This window comes from Delphinus delphis, chromosome 15, assembly GCF_949987515.2.
Source record: "Delphinus delphis chromosome 15, mDelDel1.2, whole genome shotgun sequence".
NCBI classification, from domain to species: Eukaryota; Metazoa; Chordata; class Mammalia; order Artiodactyla; family Delphinidae; genus Delphinus; species Delphinus delphis.
Window position 1 is genome coordinate 72,581,411 of NC_082697.1, and position 22,891 is coordinate 72,604,301.

A 22,891-nucleotide genomic window follows, 5' to 3' on the forward strand; every position below is an offset into this window, starting at 1 on the left:
ACACAGCTCTTTGACCTACGTGGGCGGGGTCAGAGTCGCGCGTTAGCCGCTTCTCATCTAGCACCGGAAATGTGTCTGTGTAGAACCGCTGCTTGGAGGCGGGACAGAAGCATTTTTAAGGCGGAAGTTTCGCGGGGAAGCTTTTGCGGCTAGGACACTTCCTGTTTCCTAGTAACAATAGGAAGTGTCCGCGGAGCTGGGGGGTAGACTGCTGGCTCGTGCCAGCTGCGCCCTCTTTCCTCTGCGTCCTTCCTCCTCCCCCTCTCCTTTCCCTCTTTCCCTCCCCTCCCACCGCCCAGGAGCCCTGGCAGAGTGTGCGTGTGTGGGAGCTCGAGAGCCCCTCCACAACCACCCCTTGGGGTGCGTGGCTGCAGTTAGGGTGAGGGTCCAGTGCGCAGGCGCATTCCCGTTCGCGGTCCCCAACGGACGCACCCGCGGCGGGAACGAGAAGGGGCCACCGGTGTGAGGTAGGGGTCCTAAGAGAAAACTGGTCGAGGAGATGAGTGAGGCAAGAGGACCTTATTGGTGGTTGATTAGGAGAGGCGACTCTTGAGCGAAGGGGCTTTGTGAAGTGAGAATTCTGGGAGCAGGTTCAGTAAGGGGGTTTAGAGTCGGAGATAGGAGTTGTATTTGGGTCCCAAGGGAGTGAACAGTCAGAGTCAGAGAAGGCCAAGGTGATGTAGGAGGCATGGGGGCCTGCCATGGAGAGAGCAAGGGCTTTGGAAAGAAGATTGAGTCAAACGGGCTGGCTCGTGTGTAAACTGGGATAACAGAGGCACTGCAGTGTGTTGTGAGGACTAAGTGACATAACGAATATTCTTTACTTAGCACAGTGCCTGACACATGGTAATGCTTAGGTAGCACGTGTTGCTGTTGTCATTAGTATTATGAGAGAAGGTAGAAGAAAAAATGAGAAGGGATGGAGAGGCGTAGGAAAGATAAAGGTTGGGGGTGAAGAGCCAGAAAGGAGATGAAATTTCCAAGATGGAAGATCGTTTGGAATCCAGGGAACCCAAGAGAGTCTTTCAGAAACGTGACTTTGTGACCCTGAAAGGAATAGGGCAGGTGGGGGAGCAAGCCAGCCCTTTCTCTGAAGGGGGCCTCTAACCTCACCTCTCAGGTCCGAGGCTGTCAACTGAAGAAAGAAGCTGCTTTTTCCATGCCTCTAGGCTACTCTGTTTAGCTGAGGGGTGAAGGAGGGAGGATTGGAGTTACCTTATAGAAGGTCCTAGGAGAGGTACAGGTATCCTTTTAAGATGTCGCAGAAGATAGGTTGTTTCAGATTTATAGAGAGCAGAGGGTTAGAGACAGTAAAGCTTTTGGGATTTGGTCTGAAGACAGAATAATAGATTTGTGATCAGAGGTAGGTTGCATTCCTTTAGACGTCAGTTTCCTTATCTATATCTCCAGAGATGAGTCAGGCCTAGAGGAGCTGCCATGTTTGGGGAGCTTGTATGCAGGGAAGTATTAAATGATGTTGCTTCCAGAATAGATCCAGTAGAGAGCAGGTCTCTGGGCATTGCTGCTTGGGGAACCCATCTGTGCCCTCTGGTGAACTTGTTGCTCATAGAACTAATAGGCAAAGTTAATTCAGGCTTTCCTTCTGACCACTGCCCCCTGTTCCTAGGCCTTGGACCCTCCACCAGAGGAAGATGCTGCTGCCACCTGCCTGCTCTTCCTGAACCTTCAGGTTTCTGCCACACTGCCCCATGGAGGACACGCCCACCTCACTCAGCTGCTCTGACTGTCAGCGCCACTTTCCTAGCCTCCCAGAACTGTCACGGCACCGAGAACTGCTCCATCCATCTTCCAACCAGGACAGTGAGGAGGCCGACGGCATCCCTCGGCCCTACCGCTGTCAGCAGTGTGGGCGGGGCTATCGTCACCCAGGGAGCCTGGTCAACCACCGCCGGACCCACGAGACTGGCCTTTTCCCCTGTACCACCTGTGGCAAGGACTTCACCAATCCCATGGCCCTCAAGAGCCACATGAGGACTCATGCTCCTGAAGGCCGCCGGCGGCGCAGGCCTCCGCGCCCCAAGGAAGCCACTCCATGCCTCCAGGGGGAGACAGTGTCCACTGACTCCTGGGGCCAGAGGCTTGGCCCTGGGGAAGGCTGGGAAAACCAGAAGAAACATACTGAAGAGACATCTGGCTGTGAATCTGGGCCAGACCCTAGGGCAGCTCTGGACACTTGGGAAGATCCACCCACCAGACAAAGAGAAGGCTGGGAAAGCCAGCCAGATCCTGAGGAGGGCACAGAGGGCTGGGGGCCCACCACCAACTCTGCCAGAGACCCACCGCTCCCCACCCCGGCCAGCAGTCTCCTTAGCAATTTGGAACAGTATTTGGCTGAATCAGTAGTGAATTTCACAGCAGGCCAGGAGCCCACCCAGTCCCCTCCTCCTGAGGAGGAGCGGCGGTACAAGTGCAGTCAGTGTGGCAAGACCTACAAGCATGCCGGGAGCCTCACCAACCACCGCCAGAGCCACACCCTGGGCGTCTACCCTTGTGCCATCTGCTTCAAGGAGTTCTCTAACCTCATGGCTCTGAAGAATCACTCCCGACTCCATGCCCAGTATCGGCCTTACCAGTGTCCCCACTGCCCCCGCGCCTTCCGGCTCCCCCGAGAGCTGCTGGAACACCAGCAATCCCATGAGGGTGAAAGTCAGGAGCGGCTGTGGGAAGAGAAGGGGATGCCCACCACCAATGGGCACACAGACGAGAGCAGCCGGGACCAGCTCCCTGGTACACAGATGCTAAATGGCTCTGGGGAGCTGAGCACCTCTGGGGAGCTGGAAGATAGCAGCCTGGAGGAGTATCGGCCATTCCACTGTGAGGACTGTGGCCGTACCTACCGCCATGCTGGGAGCCTCATCAACCATCGCAAGAGCCACCAGACAGGTGTCTACCCCTGCTCCATCTGTTCCAAGCAGCTGTTCAACGCAGCTGCCCTCAAAAACCACGTGCGGGCTCATCACAGACCCCGGCAAGGAGCCGGAGAGGATGGGCAGCCATCAGTACTGCCAGCTCCCCTGCCGCTGGCTGAGACCACCCACAAAGAGAAGGAGGTCCCCACCGCCACCGTGGACCACCGCCCCTATAAGTGCAATGAGTGTGGTCGGGCTTACCGGCACCGGGGGAGCCTGGTGAACCACCGCCATAGCCATCGGACAGGAGAGTACCAGTGCTCACTCTGTCCCCGCAAGTACCCCAACCTCATGGCCCTGCGCAACCACGTGCGGGTACACTGCAAGGCTGCTCGCCGCAGCACAGGCCCAGGGGCCGAGGGTCCCCTCGGCCGCCGCAAGGTGGAGCTCCCAGCTGACCCAGTGGGAGCAGAGGCAGCCCCCTGTTCAGATCAGGGACCTGGGTGCAGACGTGAAGAGGGGGCCACCGATGTCCCGCCAGCAACAGATAGGACCGCGCCACAGATATGTAGCCTGGGTGGCACGCTCTTTGAAGACCCTGAGAGTCTTGAACGTCACGGCTGGAGCCATGGGGAAGGGGAGAACGGCAGGACCGAGACCAGGGTGTCACCTCCTCGGGCGTTTGCCTGCCGAGACTGTGGAAAGAGCTATCGCCACTCAGGCAGCCTCATCAACCACCGGCAGACCCACCAGACGGGAGACTTCAGTTGCGGGGCCTGTGCCAAGCACTTCCACACCGTGGCCGCCATGAAGAACCACATGCGCCGCCACAGTCGGCGGCGGAGCAGGCGGCACCGGAGGCGGGCTGGCAGTGCTGGCGGTGGGCGAGAAGCTGAACTCCCGTCAGGCGGGAGCTGGGCCCCAGAGCTGGTGGAAAACGGTGAGGGCCTGAGCCGTCCCCAAGACCCTTCAAGGCAAAGTCTGAGTGGAGCCGAAGGCAACGTGGAAAGTGATGGGAGCTGTTTGCAGGCTGCAGCTGAAAGGGACAAATGTGGGCTTGAGAGGGATGAGGCCTGTTTCCAGGGTGATAAAGAGAGCAGCGGCACTGAGGAAGGACTGGAAAGGAAGGAGGCCTGTTTCCTTGACAACTTGGACATCCCAGGCGATGAGGAGAGCAATGGGACTCGCTTCTGTGGTGGCCCCCCTGGGGTGGAGGAAGACCAGAAACCAGCCCCTGGCCAGCCCAGCTCCCCTTCCCACTCTGCCAGAGCCGCTGCTGGCTGGCAGGCTGAGGTCTCCCACACGTGTCCTGACTGTGGGCATTCTTTCCCCCATGCTGCTGGCCTGCTGAGCCACAGGCCCTGCCACCCACCGGGCATCTATCAGTGCTCCCTCTGCCCGAAGGAGTTTGAGTCCCTGCCTGCCTTGCGTAGCCACTTCCAGAGCCATGGGCCTGGGGAGGCAGCAACCGCACAGCCCTTCCTCTGCTGCCTCTGCGGCATGATCTTCCCTGGGCGGGCTGGCTACAGGCGTCACCGGCGCCAGGCTCATGACTCCTATGGTACGACTGAGGGCTCAGAGGAGGAGGGGGAAGAGGAAGGAGCAGCAGGGGCAGGCTCCACCCATAGCCCCCCACTACAGCTCTCGGAAGCAGAACTGCTGAATCAGCTGCAGCGGGAGGTCGAGGCGCTGGATGGCGCCGGGTATGGGCACATCTGTGGCTGCTGCGGTCAGACCTACGATGACCTGGGCAGCCTGGAGCGTCACCACCAAAGCCAGAGTTCTGGGAACACCAATGGCGAGGTTCCCAGCCTCATTCATCACCCGGGAGAGTCAGGTGATGCCACAGGGATGGCTGCAGATGGCACCTTTGAGGGCACGGTGACCTCTTTTTCTGGGGAGGGTGGAGACACAAAGTCTGGAGAGGGAGTAGGTGCCACGCTTGCAGACAGCCTTTGTATGCCGGGTGGGGAAAGTTCTCTGGAGACCCAGCCCCGCCCCTTCCGCTGCAACCAGTGCGGCAAGACCTATCGCCATGGGGGCAGCCTGGTGAACCACCGCAAGATCCACCAGACCGGAGACTTCATCTGCCCCGTCTGCTCGCGCTGCTACCCCAACCTGGCTGCCTATCGCAACCATCTGAGAAACCACCCGCGCTGCAAAGGCTCTGAGCCCCAGCTGGGGCCCGTTCCAGAGGGAGGAGGCAGCGGTGAGCCCCAAGACGTGGCAGAGGAGGGCCTCGGGCAGGCAGAGGTGGAGAAGTTCCAGAAGGAGCTTAAAGTGGAGCCCCTGGAGGAGGTGGCGAGGGTGAAGGAAGAGGCCTGGGAGGAGACCACTGTGAAGGGGGAAGAAATGGAGCCGAGGTTGGAGACCGCGGAGAAGGGCTGCCAGACTGAAGCCAGCTCTGAGCGGCCCTTCAGCTGCGAGGTGTGCGGCCGGTCCTACAAGCACGCCGGCAGCCTCATCAATCACCGGCAGAGCCACCAGACCGGCCACTTTGGCTGCCAGGCCTGCTCCAAAGGCTTCTCAAACCTCATGTCCCTCAAGAACCACCGGCGCATCCACGCGGATCCCCGACGTTTCCGCTGTGCCGAATGTGGGAAGGCCTTCCGCCTGCGCAAGCAGCTGGCCAGCCACCAGCGGGTCCACATGGAGCGCGGTGGGGCTGGGGCCTCCCGCAAGCTGCCCCGGGAGGATCGGCCCTTTCGCTGTGGGCAGTGTGGGCGGACCTACCGCCATGCCGGCAGCCTCCTGAACCACAGGCGTAGCCACGAGACGGGCCAGTATAGCTGTCCCGCCTGCCCCAAGACCTACTCCAACCGCATGGCCCTGAAGGACCACCAGAGGCTGCACTCGGAGAGCCGGCGGCGCCGAGCTGGGCGGTCCCGGCGGGCAGCTGTGCGCTGCGCCCTCTGCGGCCGGGGCTTCCCTGGCCGGGGATCTCTGGAGCGGCACCTGCGAGAGCATGAGGAGACCAGAGGGGGTCAGGGAGGCCCAAACGGCACCGAGGGTGGTGAGGGGAACCTGGTCGATGACCAGGGACTAGAGGACCGGTGGTGCGGTACTGAGTCGGTACCCCTGCTGGAGGCTGGAGTCATGAGGCCAGCGGAGCAGAGTCAGAGCCCCCTCAAGGCAGCAGGTTTAGAAGGCACGGAGCCAATGTCCTGGGGCACGGGGAAAGCAGATGGGTGGCGAGGAGACAGAGGACTGGTGAATCATGGTGGAGATTGGGTTCCGGGGGGTCACGTACCGACCAAGCCGGAAGACAAGTCAGGGGACAGTGTCCCCAGGAGTCCTTGCCACCTTGGCAATAGCCAGCCCAATGGACCTAGTCTGATTCCCATGGATAGCTGGGACAATGGAGACAGCAGCCCTCAGCCGCAGCCGGAGAGCCACTCCTTTTCCTGCAGCCCTTGTGGCAAGACCTCCTGCCAGTCGGAAGGGCCCTGGAAACACAACACCCACAAGACAGACCGTCACTATTGCCTGCTCTGCTCCAAGGAGTTCTTGAATCCTGTGGCCACCAAGAGCCAGAGCCACAACCACGTAGCTGCCCAGACCTTTGCCTGCCCTGACTGTGGCAAGGCCTTTCGGTCCCACCAGGAACTCGCCAGCCACCTGCTGACTCATGCCAGGGGCCTCAGTCAGGTGTCGCCCCTGATGGAGGCCAGAGGTCCCAAAGCTGGGGCTGTAGAGGATGAGGTGGATCTCCCTGGTCAAGTCCGGAAGGCCCCATCAGAACCCCCCAGGGCCCCAGGAGAGAATGCCGGGAGAGCTAATGGAGGCCAAGGCATCAGGTCCGCAGTGGCTGTGGACGAGGAGCGGCCCTTCCGCTGTGCCCAGTGTGGGCGTTCCTACCGCCATGCCGGTAGCCTGCTGAACCACCAGAAGGCCCACACCACTGGACTGTATCCCTGCTCCCTCTGCCCCAAACTTCTACCCAACCTGCTGTCCCTTAAGAACCACGGCAGGACCCACACGGACCCCAAGCGCCACCGCTGCAGCGTCTGTGGCAAGGCCTTCCGGACAGCTGCCCGGCTGGAGGGCCACGGGCGGGTCCACGCACCCCGGGAGGGGCCCTTCACCTGCCCCCACTGTCCCCGCCACTTCCGCCGCCGCATCAGCTTCCTGCAGCACCAGCAGCAGCACCAGGAGGAGTGGACAGTGGCCAGCTCTGGTATGGGGACATGAATGGGCTTGGGCAGAGGATTGGAGGGTCCCAGAGGAGGTGGGCACATAGTAGAGGGTAAAAACTGGCCCCAAGGGGAGCAAGGAGTGAGAGGATCACGTGGATTTCAGGAGGCGGCCAGGGCTGGGATGTAGAGAAAGCTAGTTTGCGCATGCTGCCTTTTGAGTGGCTGAGATCTGAACCCCTGGAGGCTACCTTACCCCAAGGTGAATAGGTAGCCTGGTGGGTTGGGGTAGTCAGGGGTGGTAGGGAGTGGTCAGGGGCAGAGGCAGCTGCCGGAGCTCCTCTGCTGTGCTGGAGCTAGAGAGGAACGGTCTTTTTGTTTTGGGAGGGGAGGTAGCTGGGTGCCACCTGGCTGCTGCATCCGGACACTCCCCTGATCCAGCCAATTAAGTAATGATTTCTAGAGAACAAGATGGTCTAGGTTCTGCTCTTCCCTAGAGTAGGCAAGGAGCCAGGGAAAAAGGAAGAGGGCATGGGAGACGCCCCCAGACTGTGGCTTCCATGCTGACCTGGTCGGGGAACAGGGTCATTAGTTGGCACCCAGCTCCCTGTCCCTGTTTCCCCGAATCTTGTCTCTGCTCCCCCTCCTCTTTACTTGGAAACTAGACCCTTGGCCCTTTCCCACCTCTATTGGCCCACGTTTCTTCTCCTTCCCTTTATTCAACCTTCTTCTCTCTCTGCTGTGCATTTCCTTTTTGGGATCCAACCAAACCACCCTTTCCACCTGCACACCTGCCTTCCTGCCGGCACACCTTTAATTGGAGGACTGAGTCACAGATAATTGATTCTTTGAAACCAGGCCCAGCTATAGCAACAACAGTTATCAGCCCCTATTTCCCTTCCGTCAAGGGGAATCTCCAGGGAAAGACACCTCCGCCCAGCCTTGCTGGAGGACAAGGCTGCAGAGGAATGGGAGAGCCTGTTCCCTCAGCAAGTCCTGGGCTTGCTCTCCACCTCCCCTAGGGATCTGTAGCCCTTCTCCCAGGGCCACTTCCATTTAGTGGCCCCCAAAGTGGGTGTCCCTGAGATGGTGGGCCCCTTGACCAGAGATTGTCAGGGCAAGGAGGGGTGGGTGGTGAGATTCCCCTGAGAGTGCTGATAAGACGGCTTTCAGGATAAGAGTTCTCGTGACCCCAAGGGAATGAGTGAGGAGTTAGTTAACCAGGTCTGGGGAAATAATTGGGAGTTCTCACACAGGCCTTGGGGGCAGGGGCTGTGGGGAATGGCCTGCAGGGCTAGGGAGAGGGAGGGGTACAAGCTGTGTGGGGTTTGTGCCCTCAGTTGCCTCGTCTTTCTCTCCCCAGGAACCCCAAAGGCACCAGCGGCGGGCAGAGGGGACTTGTCATTGCCCCCTCCACCCACCCCCACGACCCCACTCCTGGACCCTTCACCCCAGTGGCCTGCAGACCTCAGCTTCTCCCTCTGAAATTCAAGTTTCCAAAGATCAGAATACGGGGTAGGGGGAGGGCAGATTGTAGGGAAAGGCTTGATCTTGTTTTGCTCAGGAGTAGTTTGGGCATCCCCAGCTCTCTTCTCCCCTCCTCCTGCAAAGAGGACCCAGATCTGGCTTCTTTCCCACGGAGGGGGTGAGATGTTCCTCCCGTCCTGTCCTTCAAGGACCTCCTTTCCCCTGCCTTTGTCACCATGCTCTTCCCTGTGACCAGCCCTGCAAGAAACCCAGTGCCAGGCTCTGCAGCCAGGCCACCCTCACCAGCCAGATTCCAACACTCGGGAGAGGCAGATTCAGAGAGCGAGCCATGGGTGGGAATGTTGCCTGTGGAAGGGGGGAGCCCTTTACTACAATTTGTAATTTATTTTCTAAAGTCTATTTTGTAACAATTTATTTAAGTTTAAAAAAACAGGAAAATTGCTCCCCCCAAAAAAAGAAATTTTCAAAGTACATGGCTGGTGTGGTTGTATCTGAGGGGATGATGAATAGGGAAAGCTGGGGACGCCTGCGTTGGACCGCAGAGCTGGACGTGGAGGGGGCATCCACAGGGGAGGTCTCCCTGTGCTGCAGAGGGGAGCGGGGGCAGCTGTCAGTCGGGGCAGGCTCCTTCCCAGAGCCCATTGCGCTGTCGGGCCTGCCCCAGTGGGGGACAGGGTTCGGGGGGATGGCAGAGGGGCAGGGGCAGTGACGCAGGAATTGCCTCACTGTGACCGCAGCATCCCACAGCCACCTGTCAACAGCCGGCTGGCTGGCCTGTCAGGGAGAGGAAGGAGGATGGGGCTGGCCTCGTCCTCACAGCTTCCCTCCCTTCCTCCCTTAGAGGAAGAGGAAGGAGGCGCTCCTCAGCCCCCATGACAGATGAGAAAAGTGAGGTCCGAAGAGGCTGAGAGGCGTGCTCTCCCAGTCAAACAATGACAAGAGCCAGAATTTGAATCCAGATGGGTCCGTCCACTGCTCCACTCCACCCAGGGCAGCTAGAGGTGGGTCAGGCCAGACCCTGCCCTGCCCTGCCCCAGGTAGAGAGAGAAGGTGTCTGCGGAGGCAGTGTTGGCACGAGGGCCCAGGGCCACGTACTCTTCGTTAGCCGGGCAGCTTTCAGGCTCGGCCTCAGGCCCTGGCTCCTCGGCGAAGTAGACCCGCCATTCCAAACTGCTGACCCAGTTCTCATAGGTGGGGAGCATTGTAAAGATGGCAGGCCTTGCCGGGCCTTCGCAGGCGTCTCCGAAGCTGTGCAGCCCAGCCAGGAACCATGTGCCCCTCACTTCCTGCACCAGCGGTGCCCCCGACAGGCCCTGTCAGGGGTCAGGGGACACTGGTGACTTCCTCCTCTCCCAAGGCAGCTTCACGGGGCAGAGGGGGCTGAGGCCGGGGCTGGGGGCCTGGCTCTTTGGGAGCCAGTTGGCAGAAGGGCTGAGTTTCGGTGAGAGGTCTGAGGCCAAGCCTGGCAGAAGGTCTGTTCATGAGCGGCAGCGCGAGGGGTGCAAGGGGTCCGTGGGGTGAGGACAGGGGGAGTGGGGCTCACCTCACAGCTGGGCGACTCACCCACAGCACTGGTGCACATCGTCCATGGCAGAATGGGGGTTCTGTCGCTCCCAAGGGCTGTGTGCAGGCGGCTACAGGCCTTGGACCCCAGGAGGGTCACAGGCACTGTCTGAGGGGAGCTGGTGCCTGCAGGGTGACAGAGAAGACCCAGCTGCTGCCTCGGCCTCTAGGCTAGATGCACAGCTGCTGGTGGCCCTGTCCTACCTACATACCTGCTCCTTGGTGGGCTAGCCCCAGGACCCAGCCGTGTTCCCCATCAGGCAGGTGGTGGTCCGCGTAGGGCAGGCAGAGGGGCCGCAGGCTGGAGCCCAGTGTTACGGGCTGGGCCAGCAGCAGGAGGGCCACGTCATAGCCCCCCTCTGGGTGGCTATACATCCCATGCAGGGTGACTTTCTTCAGGCCCCGCTCCTCTGGTCCGGCCCCCAGGCCTACAGTCCATTCCTCTGGGGTCTGGCGCCTGTGCAGGGGACAGCATTGACAGCACTGGGTGGCACGGCTGCCAGCAAGGGTGGGGGCACAAAGGCAAGGGAGACGGGACTCACCCAATGAAGCAGTGGGCAGCAGTCAGCACCACCTCCTCGGACACCAGGGCTCCGCCACAGGCCAGCTTCCCTCGGTGCTTCAGCGTGGCGTCCCAGGGCTGTGGGGAGGGAGCTTCTGCCTGGGGCCCGTCTCTCCTCAAGGATCCACAGGCTGAAACAGACGGATTACATCATCTGCCTTCCTGCTAAGTGCTCACTGCATGCCAGGCCCCATGCTAACCGCTTCCCATGTGCTATCAACCATCTTCACAATATCCTTTTAAGTTGAATCTTGCTTGCCCTAATTACCGAAGGTAACCAAAGTTCCAGAGGGGTTACGTGACTTTCTAGCTCAGTAACCACAGGCAAATAGCCAACCTGAGATTCAAAATCCAGGGCCTAAGCTTTTAACTCTGATGGTCCAGGATCATGGGAGTGGCCTGCTCATCATTCCCTACCCCGCCTGTCTGCACCCTTCTGGGCTTGGAGTGGCCCCAGAACTCCTGGCTCACCGGTGCTTCTCTTAACATCAAGATAGAGCTTCCGCCTCAGGAATTATTTTGCATGCAGTTTGCATGTTAGTCACTTACTGCCAGAATTAATGCCCCACTGAGCGGGAGCCCTGCCCTCTCCAATCTCATGGAGTTCCTGCTCGGAAACTTGCAGCCTACCCCAAAACCTTCAGCCAGATCCCAGAAATTCCTCATCTTACCTAAACCCCAAATTCATAAAGTTCCAAAGCATCTATGCCTCTTAGCCGTAAATGGAGCTGTTCCCATCCTGGGGGCTGAAAGGGGCCTTGTAAGCCCCCTCATTAGCCCCTGGCAGCGTGTGGATACCCTGTATCAGTTTTCTATTCTGAGCTGAAATTTGTTCCACTGTGGCTTCCACCTGCTGCCCAGAAGTCATGCAGCCCTGAGGGGAGGTCCCCCCACGTCCCGCTCCTGACACTCGCTGTTCATACCTACACAGCTGTCCTCATCACTGATCTCTGGGGTCTCAGCGTCCTGGGCTACAAAGGCTGCCCCCTGAGCTTGAGCCTGGAGCCAGGAGCTGTGAGCAGTCACGTCGGTCAGCAGCACAGGAGTGTCTTCCTGGGCACAGTCTGTTGCAAAACTGATGATCCCAGCTTGAACCCAGTGTCCGTCAGGTTCGCGGCACAGCACGGGGCCCCCGGAATCTCCCTGGAGCCAAGCAGTGTTGTCAAGGACAGACACCTGAGCCCCAGCCCTGGGCGGACACCCTCTACGTGTGTTCCTTCCCACCAGTCCCTGTGGATTGAGTGCCCAGCCCCCTCCTGTTCCCTTCCCTTGTCCTCCCCCTCAGACCTGACAGGGGCCCTGCACCCCGGGCTGGGGACCTCCACACAGCATCTCAGGCCGGGCCGGGCTGGCCAGCAGCCGCTGGTGCAGGCGGTTGTAGAGACAGTTACACGTGGGGCGGCTGATCAGACGCAGGTGTATATTCCGTAGGGCCCTGGGAACTGGTGAAAGAGAGGGGGTTGGGGCTGGAGTCTGGGCTCGGAGGAGCAAGGGAGACCGGGAACATGGACAGTTGGCAGCTGAGGCTGTGTGACCTTGGGCAAGCAGAGTGCCCCTCTGGACTCCAGCCTGGGTCAGCACTTACCGTCATTGTCCTGATCCCAGCCAGTGGCCCAGCAGTAGGTCCCAAAGGGGAAGCGATGGGCAGGTTGAGGCAAGCAGAGGGGTGTGTGGGCCACGGGGTGGGCGAGCCGTAGCAGGGCCAGGTCCGAGCCCTGGCTGTAGTGCTTATAGTCCCTGGGCAGCTGCACAGCCGTCACCCCCACCTCCTCAGCCCCTGGGCTCAGCCCCTCGTGCTTCAGAGAACCCAGGACAACTGACCAGGAGTGCAGTTCCGTGACTGTCGCCCTGGAAGTGGGGGGGACAAGACCCAGGCATTGAGTGCAACGGGGGATGGTGACACCATGGGAGACAGCACAAAGTGGGTGAAAGATGGACAGAAAACCTGTGGCTTTAAGCAAAGTCCATCCTTCTCCCAACTCAGATGTCTCATTTGTAAGGCTTCTACCATGAAGGGCTGTGAAGATTAACTTGATAGTATGTACCCGGCACATGGCATATTTTTAATAAATGGTACTTTGTTACTCTAGGGGCAGGGCTCAGTCTTGAGGGGCTTGGGGACAAATCATTCACCCCCAAAGCCAGAAACCCTGTTTGACCACAGCCGTGACTCACTTTTCTAAGCAGTGGGCCGCAGTGAGGACCCAGCTGTCCGCCACCAGGGACCCGCTGCAGATGTGGGCCCCCTGCCTCCTCACACTGGCCTGCCACGGCCACTCGCCAGGAACAGTGTTGCCCTCCTGAGGTGTGGAGGGGCCAGGGCCACGCTGCCCGCATGCTGTGGAGAGGCGGGGGTCAGGGTGACAGCAGGCCCCTGTCCTGCCCTCACCCCCGGCCCAACCCAGACCCAAGTAAGGCCCAGGCCCCACGGCCCCAGACTTACCATGCTGAGCTGCTTGAAGACCTGGGAAGAGAGAGACACAGGTGAGCCTTGGGGCAGGGAGCCTTACCTGCCCGGCCCAGCCTTGGTGGAGGGGGCAGGTTTGGGGGGATTGGTGTGGGCTGCTGCTATGACTCTGTGGCGACCTCACCGGCCCCTCCCAGAATTAAAATATTTATATGAGGTCGAGAAACAGCTTGTATTGGAAGCTATTCAGAGTGTACACTCAGTCATTAATTCTTCTGTCTCAGCCGTGCTCAGCACTCCTGGGCCTGAGCGGCAGGGCCTGGGGTTCAGCTTGGGACCAGGCCAAGCCTCCTCCAGGCCGCAGGACCCCCAACTCCTGCCCCAACTGCTGAGTCAGAGAGGCGGCCTGTGCATGTGAAGAGCATTAGCTTAATTGTGCCCTGCGCTGCAGAGACCTAAGAGGAATAATTAGAGGCCTGTGTCATGTCCAAGTTGGGGAGGGCATCAAGAGATCGAGACTCACCCCGCCCCTGTTCTGACAACTCGGGCTCCGCCATCTTTCCGGAAACCACCAGAGACTCTACCAAAGGGTCCCCTGCCCTGCCTCTTCCCCATCACAGGCACACACAAACACACCCATTGAACATCTGCTCCAGGAGAACCGGGACGTATGTAAAGGCGGGGAGACTGAGGCCACAGAACCCCAGAACTTGCCTAAGGTCATTCTGGAAGTAGAGAGGCAGATGGGGCCACAGGGCGCACACACAGGCATAATGACAGTTCCTGCAGACACACACTATAATCCAGCCCAAGGAAATCATACCCATTTGGACACAGGTGGCCACATACCCCTCCCCAACACACACAGCCAGACACGGTTACGTTGCCACAGGCTGACTGTGGCCTCCCGGGCAGGCACTCTCTCACACACCAAGCTGCAGGGGGCTACTAGGGTAGAGGACAGCCCCCGAACCCCACCATGCCGCCTCCCCGGCAAACACGGGTGACTCACCCTCTATGAGAACCACGGCTCCCAGGATGAGCAGCCTCGGTCCCCAGCTCCCCTTCATGCTGCTCCAAGCCACTCTGCCGCCTGTGCTCTGGTTCTCCAAGAAGCCACCTGGATCTCGCTAGCTCCACCCCCAACTTGCTAGGAGTCGGGAGTCATTGCTTTTCCTGGGCTGGAAGGGAGCCAGCAGTTTCCAGCTCTGGGGCTGTGGCTGTGTGACCCTGGGCTGTTCACCGCCTCTCCCTGGGCCTCAGCCTTGGCCACACTGCCTGGGTTCAAATCCCAGTTCCCCCTAACACTTGAGTGACCTTGGACAGTTAGCCCGTTTGTGCCTTGACTGAAAAACTCCAAACTGTTGAGTGTAAAAGTGCTTAGACCGAAGCCTAGCAGAGTAAACTTGCTCCCAAGCGTGGGAGCTGTCCTACTGGAACAGGTGAAGGGCATGGTGGGCAGGCCTTCCCCAGTTCTCACTCTTCATTTCAGCTTCCCTCCCAGGCCTGGGTCCAAAGGGGTTTCATTTATCTTCGCCTAGTTTGATTCAGAGGCAGGGTGTACAGGGCTAGGTGTCAAAGGGCCAGGCTGTCTGCTGCTTGCTGGCTGCGAGACTAGCCAATCTCAATGCCTCTCTGCTACCCTCCCGGGAAGCAGGGTCACACGGTGCCCCCCTTCCTAACAGGTGCTGGAAGACTCAGGAGGGAGGGACACTCAGGATGCATCCTTTTCCTCTTCCTGACTTCTAACTCAGAACAGACCAGACTGTTCAGGGACCCTGACCCCAACCCAGAGGCAGCTGTGGCTCCGGTTAAGAACATAGACACCAGAGCCATATGGCCCTGGTGAATTCAAGTCCTGAGGGCTCCCTAACCCCCTCCCCCAAACTAGCTGTGTGATCTTGGGCAAATTACTTAGCCTCTCTCTCTGAACCTCAATCTCCTCATCAAGATATACAGTCAGCCCTCTGTATCCACAGGTTCCGCATCTGCAGATTCAACCAACTGCAGATCCAAAAAAAAAAAGAAAAAAAATCCAGAAAGTTCCAAAAAACAAAACTTGAGTTTACTGCTTACCAACAACTAGCTACCTAGCATTCACATTGTATTTACAACTATTTACATTGTATTAAATATTATAAGTAACCTAGAGATGACTTAAAAGTATATCTTAAAGTATATGGGAGGGTGTGTGTAGGTTATATGCAAATACTACGCCATTTTATTTAATTAATTAATTTTTTTTTTGGCTGCACTGCGCAGCTTGCAGTGGGATCTTAGTTCCCCTGCCAAGAATTGAACCCGGGCCCACGGCAGTGAAAGTTCCAAGTCCTAACCACTGAACGGCCAGGGAATTCCCTATGCCCTTTTATATAAGGGACTTGAGCATTCTCGGATTTTGGTTTGGGGGTGGGTAGGTGAGTCTTGGAACCAATCTCCTGTGGATACCAAGGGATGACTGTAAGAATAATACCTACCTCATACAATTGATATAAGGATTAAAAGAGTTGACATGTCAGGGTCTTAAACAGTGAGTCACATGTGGATAAGTGCTTAGTACATACTGGGAAAAACAAAACAAAAACACAACCTGTACCTGGCCCTCCAGGGCTGCCAAGACTGGCTTGGGGTGGTAGATAAGGCAGCTGGAGGGGTTAGGTTAGACTACAGGAAGAACTTCCCAGCAAGCCTGCATAGAACCAGAAAGGCAGATCTCACATGCTTGGCTGTCCCAGAAGACAAGGCCTGGCTTCTGTGGGTAGGAGGGACAAGCTGCCAGCCCATTTCCTGGGAGTGGGGGCTGATGGCACCCCAGGTCTTGCTGACTCCACATACTGGAGAAGGGACTAACTACCCTTCCCAGCAGGCCCTCCACTCTCGTTCTGACTCACATCTTCCCCTCCCAGAGGAGGAAAGACTGGGAAAGCCCCAACACTAAGGTCCCTGGCAGACAGATGGCTCAGACTTGGCTAATTTATTTAAGGAATTTTATTGCTCTGAACCATCCCTCCTTGGGCAATAGCAGGAACTTTGGAAACCAGTCTTTGGGGACAGAGGCAGAGGCACTAAGGTGAAGGAAACAGTGTGGCATGTTTGGTCCATTGTCCTGTGTGGGAGTATGGCAGGGGCAGGTTGCAGACTCTTCTAAGGATCCAGACGTAGCCTCCTTGGGCAAAGATCACAAGCCAAAGCAGAGCAGATGAGGTCAGCCTGGCTTGGGGTGAGGGCTCAGTGCCCCTTGACCTTGCCCTGGGGTTCCGGGACCTCCCGGAAGCTCAGCACCATCAGGCCCACATTGATGGCATAGGTGGTGATGCAAACAATGCAGAAATCATAGAGCACAAAGAACAGGATCCAGGCCAGGTAGACAGAACCAGCTAGAGACACCAGGGAACTCAACACCAGCAGGACAGATGCCCAGCGGCCCTGTAGGCAACCTGCAAGGCAGAAAAGGGTCAGGCATGGGCTTCAGGCATGGGCTTCAGGACTAGCTACCTCTAGAACACGCCATGACTCCATGGTGCCACCCAGATGGCAGGGGCTACTGGGGAAGAGTCTCTAAAATGAGAGGCTCTGACAGGCTCCGCCAAGGCCTTGGTTCTCCTAACTGTTCAATGATCCCTGGGACCCAAATAGTGAATTTTCCTGCTGAGCTCTACAGGAGATGAAAGATAAGCAACCCTTGGTTTTCCCCCAGAAAGGAACTTCTGAGTCTTTTCCAGAAAACTGGGCTCCTATGAAGTCTCTAAGGGCCCTTCTGGCTCTGACAGTAAAGACTCCTTTAGCTTCCCACCTCCCAGGTGCTCAGTGATGAGCAGTTGGCCATCAGATGTCTGGGTCACCAAGATTGCAAGGGATGGGGCTGGGGTGGCCAAGACAGGAAGGGGCCTGTCATGAGAGCGTAGGGCCGCTCACCTAACAACAACTGTAGTGTGTAGAAGATGCAACCGAATAAGCTGTTGGATTGATTGAGGACGCTGTCCTTGCCCAGCACGTGTTCCACCAGTCCGAAGCCCCGGCCCCACCTGGTGCAGGGGAGGGCCCAGGTTAGGAGTGTCAACTGAGTGCCATGGGCCTTATCCTGGGAGGGTTATTTCCAAGAAGCCATCTGGGCTGTCCTTCCCCTTCTAGCCCTTCCCCCAACCCCCACATGAGTCCAAGGGTCAATGGCCTCCAGGAACAGCCTTTCTTTGGCCAGGACAGGATTCCATGTCACTGCCCCTATCCTCCCCCATCCCCAGGTCACACCAGGCCATGGCTCCCCGATAGGTCCCCTTTTCATCCTAGACCTTCAATAAGTCTTAACATGGCAAGGTGAGTATAACCCTTCACCTTGCTTTACAGAGTTACCAGAGACTGGGAAACCAGGGCAGAATCTTTCTGCCCTGGATCCCTAAATCTCCAGCGCCCTGGCCACCCTCTCCCCTATTCTGTTTCAGGTCATCCCACTAACCTAGACCCTCAAGCATAGCCAGATCTGGCCACCTTGTCCCCAGGCAAAGCCATCCTTAAGACCATAATCAAAATAAATTAAAAAGACCATAATCAGTCCCTACACTCGACCCCACCTCCCCGTCCTTCCCGGTCACTTATTCCTTGTCATCAGGATTCACGTGCACTCTCCCTCGAATAACCCCAGTCCCCAGCACTATCTGACCCCTCTACTCCACCACACTCCTGTCTCGTACACACCCGTCTCGCCAGGCAACGTCCCCTTCAGCAGTCCGGCTTCGTGCATCCGCTCCCCGGGCACCCCAATCCCAGATTCATCTGGCAACCTGGTCGCCATGCACACCTGGTCCCCATGCACCGCTCCTACGAGCAGCGGGTCCCCCAAGGCTTCACTCGCGCACGCACCTGGAGGAGAAGACGCGCGAACAGCTGATGGCGGTGCCCACGTCGCAGAGCGCGCGGTAATCCCGGTCCCGGGCGCGCGCCGCCTTCACGTGCAGCGCGTAGAGAGAGAGTCCTAAGCCCGCGAGGCAGAGCGCGAGCCGCGCCCACCCAGGGCTCCGCCAGCTATTGCCCATGTCTTCTGGTATCGCCGGAGGCGCCAGCCGGAAGGGAACCAGCCACGGAGCAGGGGCGGGGCCGGATTTGGCCACGCTCTCTCCCGCCCGTCTGGCTGGGTGACTGGTCTGTTGGTCTCACACTCCCTGATCCAATTGGCTGTTCCCAGGATTTGGCAGAAGTGCTGCCTGGGTACGAAAACTGCTGAGGAATGCTGGGACTAGAAAACCGGATTAAGGGACGTGGGTACCTACTGATTTGACGGCCTGCCAGGCATGATGGGAATTGTAGTCGGGGTGGCCGCAATGCCTCAAGGGTAATGTAGTCTCCGGAGTTTTAAAAATTTTATTAATCGGGCTAACAGTATATAGAGTTTACTCTCGCCCAAGCCCTGCTCTAACTTTGGAATATCCATGAACTAGAAACCAGAGGATCGGAGAATCCAGCGAATACTGCGATCCGATCAAGAACCACGCGTTTTCCCTGAAATTACTATCTCAGACATTATTAGGACTATAACCTCCAATCCGCCTAGTTTGCCCAGCCATTCCCTCCTGCTGCACCAGCGCCTCCTGCTGGCCGATCTCTCTCTCCGTCTCTCCCCCACACGCCCAGCTCCATCACCTCCGCCATACCCTCGACAGTACCCTAACCTTTGTTCTATTGTGGCGCCACCTGGCGAAACCTGAGCCCAGATCAACCCAACAGTCCCTCCTTTCCAAGCCTTTGGTGGGCTAACTGAGCTCCCCACTTCACAGACATAGCAACTATTGATGACCCCTCTCACCTATACTTCCCCTTCCTTCCCATTTGCATTGAAACTTTTCCCCATTTTAGAAGTTGCAACAAATATCCCTTTACAATCAAGTTTTTTGGAAGATTTTACACTCCCAGTCTTTACTTCCTCACCTCTTCCTTGCTGCCCAGCACACCATAAACTAGCTCTGCCCCCAATACTCCCCTGAAAACTTACGGCTAGTGTCACCAGGATGCTAAATTCAATGCATATTTTTCAGTTCTTATCATGCTTGGCCTCCCAGCAGTATTAATCACTGTTGGGCACTCCTTCCTGGGAACTCTTGTCTTCCTCTGGCTTCTGTGATATTTCACTCTCCTGATGGCCCCCTTCCTTCTCTGGCTGCTCCTTCTCAGCCCCATTCCTTTTCTTCCAGACAATGTGGCCAGTGGAATAATGGCTCCTAAAGATGTCGGTGTCCTAATTCCTGGGACCTGTGAACATGTTAGTTTACGTAGCAAATGGCAATTAAAGGTTGCAGATGGAATTAAGGCTACTAATCTGCTGATTTTAAAACAGATTATCCTATGGATCCAATGTAATCACAAGGGTCCTTAAAAGTGAAAAAGGGCAGCAGAAGAAGAGATTCAGAGGAAGGTGTGACTATAGAAGAAAATCACAAAGAGATGCAGTGTTGCTGGCTTTGAAGATGGAGAAAGGGTGTCATGAGCTAAGGAATGTGGGTGGCCTGTAGTAGCAAGAAAAGTTGAAGAAATGGATTCTCCCCTAGGGCCTCCAGAGAGAAATTTTTTTTTTTTTGGCCCAGCCATGTAGCTTGCAGGATCTTAGTTCCCTGACTAGGGATCGAACCTGCAACCCCTGCATTTGAAGGGTGGAGTCTTAACCACTGGACCACCAGGGAAGTCAAAATTCATGTTGTTTTGAGTCACTAAGTTTGTGGTAGTTTGTTATAGAAACAATAGGAAACTAATACAGAGGACTAAGACTTAGACCAGTTTCTCACTTCTTTCCACAGTTTTCTGGAGTGTTCCTATATCCATGACTGACTTCCCCCTGAATGAGTCATCTAAGAGGGAGCAAGGTGGAAACCACAGTATCTTTATGACTTAGCCTTGAAAGTCTCATATTGTCATTTATCCTATTCTGTCAGGTCAGCCCTGTTCAATGTGGGAAGAGACTACAGAGGGATATAAATACCGGGAGGTGGGAATCATCGAGGATTCACACAAATCACCACAAAAATAATGACTTAAGAGAAAAACAATCATTTTATTTCCTCTCAGTTTTTAGGGGTTAGGCATTCAGTACGAGAATTTTGGCTGGGTAGTTCTGGCTCACATAACTGTGGTCAGATGCTGGCTAACGCTGGAACAATGGGAGGCTGATAACCTGGCCTCTCTCTCTCTTCTTGCAGTCTCAGGGGCTATTCGTGAATCCCTGTAGCCTCTCCGTAGGCACTAGTTTGGGCTTCCTCACAGCATGGCAGACTCCAGGCTACAATAGCCAGTTTCCAAAGTTGTCTTCAATGATTTCCACCTCCTGGGATTCATAACATTGTGTAGTTTCTTCCCACATGAAATAGGGCTGATCTGACCCAGTAGGATAATACAGAAATGATGGTTTGTGACTTTGGCGGCTAAGTCATTAGGATATTGTGGCTTCCATTTTGCTCTCTCTTAGATCACTAACTCTGGGTGAAGCCAGTTGCCATGTTATGAGGACACTCAAGCAGCCCTAAGGAGAGGTCCACTTAGTGAGAAACTGAGGCTTCCTGTCAACAACCAGCACTAACTTGCTAGGCATGTGAGAGAGCCACCCTGGAAGTGGATTCTCTAGCATCAGTCAAGACTTCATGTGACTGAAGTTTTAGGCAACATTTTTTTTTTTTTTTTGGCAGCACCATGCAGCTTATGGGATTTTAGTTCCTTGACTAGGGATTGAACCCAGGCCCTTGCAGTGAAAGCGAAGAGTCCGAACCACTGGACCATCGGGCAACATCTTGACTGCAACCTCATAAGCAACCCTGAACCAGAACCACCAGCTCAGCTGCTCCCAAATTCCTGACCCAAAGAAACTGTGTGCGATAATAAACGTTTATTGTTTTGAGCTGCTATATTTTGAGGGTGATTTGTCACACAACAATGGACAATTAATACAGGGCAATCAGACTGCTTATGTGGTAACTCAGGACTCCAGTAAAAGTTCTCCAGGGAGCCAAGTGGAAGCTGCATCATCTTTTATGATCTAGCTTCATAAGTCATCATATAGTATCCCTTCCACTGTAATCACAAATTTGCTTAGCTCTAATGGGAAGGAACACAGAACTTCACCTCTTGATATGAGAAGTGTCAAAGTCACATTCTAAGAAATTCATGTGGGCATGTGGGGTGGGGCATCTTTGGGAAACACAAACCGCCACATGAGGCAACATTGTTTCCACTGATGTCTTCCCTTACTCCTTCCAGGTCACAGCTTCTGAACTCTGACCTGAGCCCAGATCTCTTTCCTGGGCTCCACACCCCAGAGCAGAAACACTTCTTGGACATCACCATATGTACGTCTCACAGGCCAATCAGATGCAATGCAATGCACCCCAAACTGAGCTTCTTACCTTCCCCAAACCTGGCCCTTCTCCGGGGTTCCCATTTTAACCATGCCCACCCCCCAATCCACCCAAGCCACTCCTCCTGGACCACTCCCTCATTCCCTATAATCTATGCAGACCTCTACCTTGACCCAAACCATCATCACCTCCCACCTAGATAAATGCAGTAGCCTCATCTTTGGTCTCTCAGATATATTTATCTCTTACCCTAAGATACATTCTCCATACAGCAGTCAAAGTACCTCTTTATCAAAAATTAAAAGATGTAGTTTTGTCACTCTGCCTTTCAATAGCTCAAGAAGAAAGCCCAATATTTCTTCCATTTATTTAATAAATGTTTATTGATCACCTGTTATGTGCCAGGGACTGTGTTAGGGGCACAGGATAAATCAGTATAGCAGACAAATATTCATACTATGGGCTTACATTTTAGGAAAAAAACTGAGCAATTACTATGATAAATACATAAGTATATAGTATGCTGTCAGTGATACATGCTACGGATAAAATAAAGAGTAAAGCAGAAGGAATTCCCTGGCTGTCCAGTGGTTAGGACTTGGCGCTTTCACTGCCTGGGGCCAGGGTTCAATCCCAGGGAACTAAGAGCCCAAAAGCCACACAGCGCGCGCGGCCAAATAAACAAATAAATAAATAAGAGTAAAGCAGTGTGAGGGGAATGGGGGTGGTTGCAATTTTAAATAGGGTGATCAGGTTGGGCTTCATTCAGCTGACATTTGGGCAAAAGCTTACAGGAGGTGAGGGATTAAGCTATGTGGAAATCTAGGGAAAGGGTGTTCCAGGCAGAGGGCACAGCTAGTGAGAGGTGGAACGTGCCTGGTATGTTGAGGGAAAAACAGGTGGGCCAGTGTGGCTGTTGCCATGAGTATGGGGGGTGAGGACGGAACGGAAAGAGGGGACGGAGGAGTCGTTCAATCTTTCTGGGTCTCTGTTGCCCCATCTGTAAAATGAGGATAATCACATTACCTCAGAGGTTCGTTATGAAGATGAAACGAACACATGTAAATCTCTTAGAAGAGAGCCTGACCAACGGGAAGGTGGACTCTTGGGGTGCAAGTCCAACCTCCACCGCCGGGAGGTAGCAGCGAGTCCCGGCCAGGCTGGTCCAGCGCGCAGGGTCAAATACACTGCCGGCCACGTGAGCGCCGGGATCCGGCACGCTTCAAGCCATCTTTTGCTTCTCCGCGCACTTCGGCCTTCCCAGCGGGAGCACCCTCCCCTCTCCCTTTTAACGCTGGCTCAAGCCCTGCCTTCCTCCAGCCGCCTCCAGAGCTGAGCGTCCTCCCAGCTTCACTCCAGGGTATTGCCGGGATGCGGGAAAACAAAGGGTGGGAATGGTGTGGGGATGAGGGGCGAAGAGAAAATCCAGAGACTCAGGGAGCCCCTTCCTCATGATCTGTGCAGACTTTCCCCCAGTCCCTCAGGCAGGCCAGCCGGTGGTGAAGGGTCCCACCTCTGCTGAAGTTTAAAGACAGCTC

General features: G+C 56.1%; 3 protein-coding genes across 6 annotated transcripts; 1 reads left to right on the forward strand and 2 right to left on the reverse strand.

The window, feature by feature from the left end:
• The first annotated feature begins 217 nt into the window (after positions 1-217).
• Positions 218-8,754, forward strand: ZNF646 (zinc finger protein 646). The gene is made up of 3 exons (XM_060032119.1): positions 218-467; positions 1,628-7,047; positions 8,367-8,754. The coding sequence occupies exons 2-3, from the start codon at positions 1,710-1,712 to the stop codon at positions 8,486-8,488; spliced, it is 5,460 nt and encodes a 1,819-aa protein (XP_059888102.1). The 5' UTR covers positions 218-467; positions 1,628-1,709; the 3' UTR covers positions 8,489-8,754.
• A 132-nt stretch (positions 8,755-8,886) lies between these two features.
• On the reverse strand, positions 8,887-15,875 carry PRSS53 (serine protease 53). Of its 3 annotated transcripts, none has more exons than XM_060032124.1 (10): positions 14,036-15,875; positions 13,060-13,080; positions 12,792-12,954; positions 12,202-12,464; positions 11,904-12,058; positions 11,540-11,759; positions 10,597-10,747; positions 10,267-10,511; positions 10,035-10,180; positions 8,887-9,777 (listed from the first exon to the last, which is right to left on the reverse strand). In XM_060032124.1, exons 1-10 carry the CDS (start codon positions 14,091-14,093, stop codon positions 9,487-9,489), a joined length of 1,713 nt encoding a protein of 570 aa, XP_059888107.1. In that variant the 5' UTR covers positions 14,094-15,875; the 3' UTR covers positions 8,887-9,486. The 3 variants fall into 3 exon arrangements, with proteins under 3 accessions (XP_059888107.1, XP_059888106.1, XP_059888108.1); XM_060032123.1 differs by having other exon boundaries at positions 8,887-9,804; XM_060032125.1 differs by having other exon boundaries at positions 9,543-9,804; positions 10,055-10,180.
• A 117-nt stretch (positions 15,876-15,992) lies between these two features.
• Positions 15,993-18,191, reverse strand: VKORC1 (vitamin K epoxide reductase complex subunit 1). 2 transcript variants are annotated; one of them, XM_060032138.1, is made up of 3 exons: positions 17,881-18,157; positions 16,939-17,048; positions 15,993-16,460 (listed from the first exon to the last, which is right to left on the reverse strand). In XM_060032138.1, exons 1-3 carry the CDS (start codon positions 18,051-18,053, stop codon positions 16,252-16,254), a joined length of 492 nt encoding a protein of 163 aa, XP_059888121.1. In that variant the 5' UTR covers positions 18,054-18,157; the 3' UTR covers positions 15,993-16,251. The 2 variants fall into 2 exon arrangements, with proteins under 2 accessions (XP_059888121.1, XP_059888122.1); XM_060032139.1 differs by lacking the exon at positions 16,939-17,048 and having other exon boundaries at positions 17,881-18,191.
• Between the last annotated feature and the right edge of the window lie 4,700 nt (positions 18,192-22,891).